The sequence below is a fragment of the Sprattus sprattus genome, assembly GCF_963457725.1.
Source record: "Sprattus sprattus genome assembly, chromosome: 18".
Classification (NCBI taxonomy): Eukaryota; Metazoa; Chordata; class Actinopteri; order Clupeiformes; family Clupeidae; genus Sprattus; species Sprattus sprattus.
The window spans coordinates 29,955,327-29,962,826 of NC_137916.1; the positions used below are offsets into that span (position 1 = coordinate 29,955,327).

At 44.4% G+C, this 7,500-nt stretch overlaps 1 protein-coding gene across 1 annotated transcript in view; it reads right to left on the reverse strand.

Annotated features, from left to right (window-relative positions):
- LOC308379385 (disintegrin and metalloproteinase domain-containing protein 11-like) overlaps positions 1-6,008 on the reverse strand; it is a 33,391-nt gene extending 27,383 nt beyond the window's left edge. Inside the window, exons 1-2 of the mRNA XM_080856507.1 lie at positions 5,774-6,008; positions 5,064-5,263 (exon numbers count right to left, since the gene is read on the reverse strand). Coding sequence (XP_080712633.1) covers positions 5,064-5,263; positions 5,774-5,831 — 258 coding nt within the window. The 5' untranslated portion in view covers positions 5,832-6,008. The remainder of the gene's footprint in view (positions 1-5,063; positions 5,264-5,773) is intronic.
- Between the last annotated feature and the right edge of the window lie 1,492 nt (positions 6,009-7,500).

The window sequence follows — 7,500 nt, forward strand, 5'->3', positions numbered from 1 at the left end:
TCTCTCTTTCTCTCTCTCTTTCTCGCTCTCTCTCTCTCTCTCTCTCTCTTTCTCTCTCTTTAGCCCAGGGACTACTAAATGTGTCTGAAAGCATTTAGTCACTATGGGAAGTACATGCTTATGAAGTGATGCTGATGAATAATAATGACTCCCTCTAACAGTCATCTATGCCATTGGCGCTGATGAGATTGAGGTAAAACTATATGACAAGTTCCTCGTGAAAGCCAAGACACATAAACCTAGTGTGACAAGGTTTGTTCATTCAAAGTCAAAGACCTGGTCAAAGAACATTGGTTTAAAGATATATAATAATGAACAAACCTTCAGGAAGTGAAAGGATATGTAACAAGAATGGGAGCATTCAGAGAATGCAAACCTCCGCCTTGTGACCTTGACCTTTGACCTTGACATCTGAAAATCTAATCAATTATTGCCATTATATGACCCAATCTCCCCACAAAGTTTGATGAAAATCGGTCCATGCATTTCTGCGTAATCCTGCTAACAAACAAACAAACAAACAAACAAACATACAGGGGCGAAAACATAACCTCCTTGGGGTTACTATGAAACTATGAGCCTGTATTTGATTGTGAACAGCCATTTGAGGAAATCACTCAACCTGCTAAAAACAAAATAACACAACCTAGAAAAGCTGACCTCCATTTTGATTTGGCTGTTTCATTAATTGCTACATACCCATAAAATACCTTTTCACTTGTTCGTTTAACACATTCTCTCCTGCGCCAGCTTTCACAGGTGACCTATCAGGAAGTCTCTTCACACTTGAACAGTCCACGCTAATGGGACTACATTAATGCTGAACGACACTCCATGTCAAACTCAACCACTGCTGCTCTGAAACAAGCAGACAGGGTTGAATTACAACCCCGCAATAATTGTTATGCCAAATCATACTCCACTACATCAAACGCCCTGTTGGTTCTGCAGCTGACAGAATTTAAGAAACTGCGTAAAAAAACAGGTACTACCCATGTAACAAAACCCCAACAGTGGGAAACAACAATCCCAAAACAAAACTTTGGAACAGAAGCTAAGTTGTCGCCCCAAATGTACGATGGTAATTGAGAGGAGCACGCGGAGGCTTTGTGGAACAACCATTAAGCTCGTTTGGAAGCAGCTCCAGAATTAGTATGATTCCCCCCCCCCCACACACTAGGAGTGTCGCATGAAATATTTACACGGCATCACACAGCAGAGCCAGTGGACCGAGAGCATCCAGTTAGGATCACTTCTGTGCAATTACAGCGCAAGACATGAGGACACCGAGAGACCTGGAGGGGGGGCGGGGGGGGGGGGGGGTGACAAAGGAGGAAGAGCAAGATGGAGGAAGGTGAAGGAACAGAAGAAGACGAAGCAGGCAGACAGACACTGTAGATAGATAGATAGATAGATAGATAGATAGAAGGGTAGATGGATAGATCATTCATTCATACATACATTCAGAAATAATTGAAACTTTGTCAACAAGAAGTTCAAGAGTTCACAAAAAATGACAGTGAGTATGAGACAGTTATAAACAGCAAGCAAGAGAAAGAGAGAGAGAGAGAGAAGGAGACAGAGAGAGAGAGAGAGCGAGAGAGAGAGAAAGAGAGAAAGAGAGAGAGAGAGCGAGAGAGAGAGACAGACAGAGAGAGAGAGAGAGAGAGAGACAGACAGAGAGAGAGAGAGAGAGAGAGAGAGAGAATGGGAGGTTAGGGAGCAGCTTCCTGGCCAAGGCAGCACTTTAAAGCACACCGGCCTGTTTAAATATTAAAGAGGACATACTTCAACACAGAGCTAAATAATGAAGACAGAAGGAAAGAGAGGAGTAGATAAAAGCAGGGCAGAAGAGGGGAGGAGGGGAGGAGGAGAGGAGGAGGGGAGGAGAGGAGGAGAGGAGGAGAGGAGGAGGGGAGGAGAGGAAAAAGGGTGGGGCCCCCTCATCAGGCATGATACATGAGCTGTACCCTGGGCTTATCATGAAAGAGATATGATTCACAGAATTTTTTTAACACACTAAAAAGAAAATAAGATATTTGCGCTAAGAGTAACCAGTGCATCATGCGAAATGCTACCACGTGCTAACTTACAGACACAGGTAATGTACATTTACACACGTATGTTGTGCCACTATCATTTATGTACACCTCAAATCCAACATATCTATAGTGCTCAAAGCAGTTCACTGCAGCCAGATGTACATTGAATGGCTGCAATAATGTTAGCTGACAGACAAAATGTCAGTAAAATGCATCTTCCATAGACATGAACAGTCAATGGTAGGAAAACTCTTTTCAGCCAAACTAAAAGTGGACTGCTGTTGCCCTCAAGCACTGACATAAACAGTACTTTGATGTTAGTGAAACACGCCGTAGTGAATGGATATGCTGAAATCAGCGAAGGATAAACTGTGAATGCAGGATGTCAGGGGGGAGCTCACTGTAGTGAGCACTTCTTTGACGTCTACAGTTAGGTCCATAAATATTTGGACATTGACACAATTTTCATCATTTTGGCTCTGTACACCAACACAATGGATTTGAAATGGAACAAGACGTGCTTTAAGTGCAGACTTTAAGCATTCAGCTTTCAACCCATGTCTATGGGTTCCAGACTTCAGGCTGTCATTGACTGTAAAGGATTTGCAACCAAGTATTAAAAGTGACAATTAGATTTATGATTATGTTAGCTTGTCCAATTACTTTTGGTCCCTTAAAAAGGGGGGGCTTCATATAAAATGTGATGTAATTCCTACACCGTTCACCTGATTTGAATGTTAATACCCTTAAATTAAAGATGAAAGTCTGCACTTAAAGCGTGTCTTGATTGTTCCATTTCAAATCCATTGTGGTGGTGTACAGAGCCAAAATGATGAAAATTGTGTCAATGTCCAAATATTTATGGACCAAACTGTATGCCCCGAGAATGGAACTGAGGGCTTATGTCAGCACCATCCTGATCATGCTGCCTCACAATCTGCACCCAAATACTGGGGTGTCTGCGAACAGTACTGTCACCCCATTACCCATGCAGGGAATTAGACCAGAGGTTTATAGGAGAGACACTAGCCCAACTCTAAAGCCTGCACCCGCAGACACAGCAACACAACACCACAGCAGAACTGCTGCCCAACTGTCAAAGTGTCACAAGTGGATTTAAACATCCCCTACTAGGAACCATGCCTGGCTTAAGTTAATATGCTACATTAAGACCTAGATGACAGCTAAATGAACATGAATATGCTACATTAAGACCGAGATGAGAGCTAAATGAACATGAAGATCTGTCAAACAAACAAGACTTTTATTTACCAAGCCATTTTTCATGGATGAAAATGTAAATACTCATAGCACACAAGATCACTTTTTTTTTTTTTAATGTTCTGCATATCATACAATCTTTTGCCATTTAAGGCCAAAACTGGCCTTGTCATCAATAAAATTTAGTCATTTAGAAGACGATTTTATCCAAAGCGACGTACAAATTGAGAGAACAATCAAGCTACGAGCAAAAAGAGACTTAGTGTAACAAAAAATACTATTTTACATAAGAAATAGAAAGAAAAGTGCTGGAATGTAGCTACTGTAAGTGCAAGTAAAGTACTAGTAGAAGTGCAAGTTAGGAAGGGAGGTCCTCTCTGAAGAGCTGAAGTTTCTGTGTGGACCCCTGATGTTGGCGTAGCCATTCTCACTAGGCTAACGTAGGGGTAAACTTATGTCATTTACGGAGGAAATAATTCACACTCCTCACGTCGGTAAGTGGTAGACCGGAAAGAGAAAGACTTTATTTGCGTAACAATATTTATACAGAACATCGCGCATAACGTCTGACGTAAGAGATCATACATGTCAACAGCTGATGTCCCTTTAGCACGCTGGACCAGAATGCTACCATAACACGTCTGCCAACCGAAGACCAGACACCTAAGGTTGACTCAGTGGAGACTGGCTTCCATGGCAGACAGTGATTCACATGCGGCCATGGTGGCCAGCACTCCATCTGCGGAGCTAATAATAATAATAATAATAATAATAATATGAAGCTCTCAGACGGCACACCTCTCTCCCCGATACACACACACACACACCTCCCTCACAGATACACACACACACCTCACTCACTGGTACACACACACACCTCACTCACTGGTACACACACACACCTCACTCACTGATACACACACACACCTCACTCACTGATACACACACACACCTCACTCACTGATACACACACACACCTCACTCACTGATACACACACACACCTCACTCACTGATACACACACACACACACCTCACTCACTGATACACACACACACCTCTCTCCCTGCCAGGTGCAGCCCTGGCCCTTCATCCGCATGTGTGATTAGTCATTTAGTAGACTTTGGTATGTTTGAGGCTTGGTATACTACCAGTATATGTGGTTGCTGGGTGCCATTTATAAAATGCCATCCATTTATAAAATGCTTGCACTACGCTTATGCCGGGGGTGGGGTCTGGTTATCAGTGATAAAGTTTTACAGCTTAAGGGGACACTTTTGCTGAGGAAGACGTGTCATGGAATGAAATTACTAGCGGGCTTAAAGACCAGAGAGTACAACACAAGCGCCTAAGCATTTCTGATGCAATGTATCGACGTATAGACTCAATTCCCGCTGCCATCCCCATTTGAGTGAGATATTTGAGTTTCTAGTGCACTAAAAATGGGTGTGGAGTAACTAATGTTGTAATCCAGCAATAAACTGAAAAGAAGCAAGAACTGAGAGGCGAAAGACAACAGATATCAGCCCTGGCCATGCCGTCTCTGATACACAAAACACTGAAAAACAAAGCAGCAAGTTGACAGACCCAGCAAGTTGTGTTAGCCTACTTACTCCCTGAGAAAATAAACTGATAACTGACAAGCACTGTTAACTTGTGCAGTACTCCGGGCGCTGATAACGGATCACTTCATGGACCTCTATGGGGTGTTTTCATTCACCAGCATTCGTATGAGTGTAAGTATTTACACCTTACCAGCAGGTAAACATCTCAGCTACTACTACCTCAGGGGATGTCCTTACCGTAGCACTGTCGGGGATGTCTCTCAAACGGGTATCAAGTCGGGGGTTGGCTGTCTCCCCCTCCGAGTAGGGCTGAAGCAGGAGCCGGTGAGGACGGACGAATTCCTCCGCCACTCTCGCGCTACTCTCCCCCCGCTCTTTCTCCGGGAAGACCCAGTCCCACACACTTGCATCTCGCGCCAAAGAATCGCCGCCACTGCCTGTAACCCAACGACAAGGAGTCATTATTTTATTTTTTTTGTCTCATGCTGACAGATTGCCGACAAATTTACTAGCAAATAGGGCTTGTACAGTCTTTAGGGAGGGAGATGGGCTACACCTTTCATGAACGAAAAGGACAGCAACATTTGCGCTTTGTTTTAGCGCCATTCTTTTTATTAATTGAGCAAATCGTTTTATCTCTCAACACTGTGGGCTTGTGAGCGAGTGTTCTGCGGATTAAATGTGTTGATGCAGCAAACCAGCGCAGCGGCTGGCTCGCGAACGGCGCGCGGGTGTTTGAATGCTGATCGGGGGTTTGGCATCGGGGTTTGGCACCGAACCCCCAGCTGTGAATCTTTGTGCGGGAAAAAACGATTACAGGGGCAAAAATATACAGTGTGAGTGGGGAAAGCGAAGGCGTAATACGATTGTTTTTACGACGTCACCCTCCCCTTCTCTCTATTTGTCTCAACCTTTCCAGCCTTCTCTCGGCTCCCCCGGTTGCTTACCTGTCACGGAGAGCCTCGCGCTCACTGCAGCAAACACAAGGCACCGCACCGCGAGCATCCTGTTCACGTAGTCCCGTGCTCCCACATCGAGCAATAGCGCTACGAAGAGGCGAATTCACGATGAAAAACGAACCCAGCGGCAGCAGCACCACAATGAAAAGCGAAAAGCGAGTAGCAAAATGCTGGTGAGGAAATGTCTGTTTTCACGACCCTCCTCTCCGGTCTTACCGCTTAAAACCTATGCGGGCAGCCGCATTACGGTTACATCTGAGACAGGGTGGCGCTGCAGTTAAAAGAAAAATATATGGTGAAGAATCGATGTTGGTTAAACAAATGTGAAAATCAGTTACTTGTCAGGCGCCATACACGTATGATGGACATCGTGCTTGGAGGGGTGTGTCGTGTGTGTGTGTATGTGTAAATGGCCTATGTATGTGCGTGAGTATGCGGCATGCGGAAACGCGGGCCAGTCGGAAAAATGAACGGCTCTGCGGTGGAGAGGGCACGTGGGACCTGGAGTACCCTCCCTCATCTCGCGTCTCCCTCTATCTCCAAGCATCCTTTCGCCGTTGCCATGCAGCTCTCTGCCTGGGCTTGAATGCGACAGCCTGACATAGGCTCTGGCAGAGAATGTGGTCGAGAAGTTGGTGTATGACATTGGCTGGACCACTGAGAGCGGCAATACATTTACATTTACATTTAGTCATTTAGTCATTTAGCAGACGCTTTTGTCCAAAGCGACGTACAAGGGAGGGAACAGTCAAGCTAAGAGCATTAAAAAACCTGGTGTAACAATAAATATTGCTTATAAAACGACATAGAAAGAATAAAAAAAGAAGTGCGGGCCTGTTGCTGCTTAAGTGCAGGTTGAGCCAAGGTGCCAGTTTAGGAAGAAAGGTGCTCTTTGAAGAGTTGGGTCTTCAAGAGTTTCTTAAAGGTAGGGAGGGACACTGAGAACACTGGTGTTGTGGAAGCACAGCTCGAATCTGGTCATAAGAGTATCTCACCGAAAGAATGAGTGGGTGGAAGGCAGTGGTGTAGTGGTCCCTCGAGAAGTGGGTATACTCTTAATTTTTTTAAGCAGCCCATACAGCACAGGATAAACGCCCTGTTTTGAGAAGTGGGTATACTCAATGCTGACTGAAAAATAAGTGAGTATACTCTGTATACCTGCGTATACCCTCGACTACACCACTGGTGGAAGCTGGAAGGTATGGGTAGATCTTAAGCATGCACCTGCTTAGACCACAGATCACCTTTTAAAAGAGGCGAATTTTAGAACTAGAACTATGTAAACAAAAAACTCAACCCCCCTGTGGTGTGTATGTGTGTGTGTTATGCATATTGGATGGAGGTCACAGTGGCATATCTAATAGCAGCTGGGAGTAACACTGAACTCAAACCCCCTTTTCTTTTTTCTTCCTTTTTGGAATGAAACAGAGGAAGCACTGATTTAGAACCATTTTTTTCTCTCTCTCTTTCTCTCTCCGTCTCTCTCTCTCTCCTTTCATTGAGTCTGCTTTCAGATGACACACAGTGTAAAAAAAAAGGTATAAAATATTCAGTGAGCTTCAGCTGAAACACTCAGAATAGTTCCATTAGTGTGGCAAAAGGCAGTTTGACAGATGCGCTTGCACACACACACACACACACACACACTGATAAAGCAGTGATGTAATGTAAGCTCCTTCATTGATCTTATAGTTACAGCCTTGCCAAAAATATTG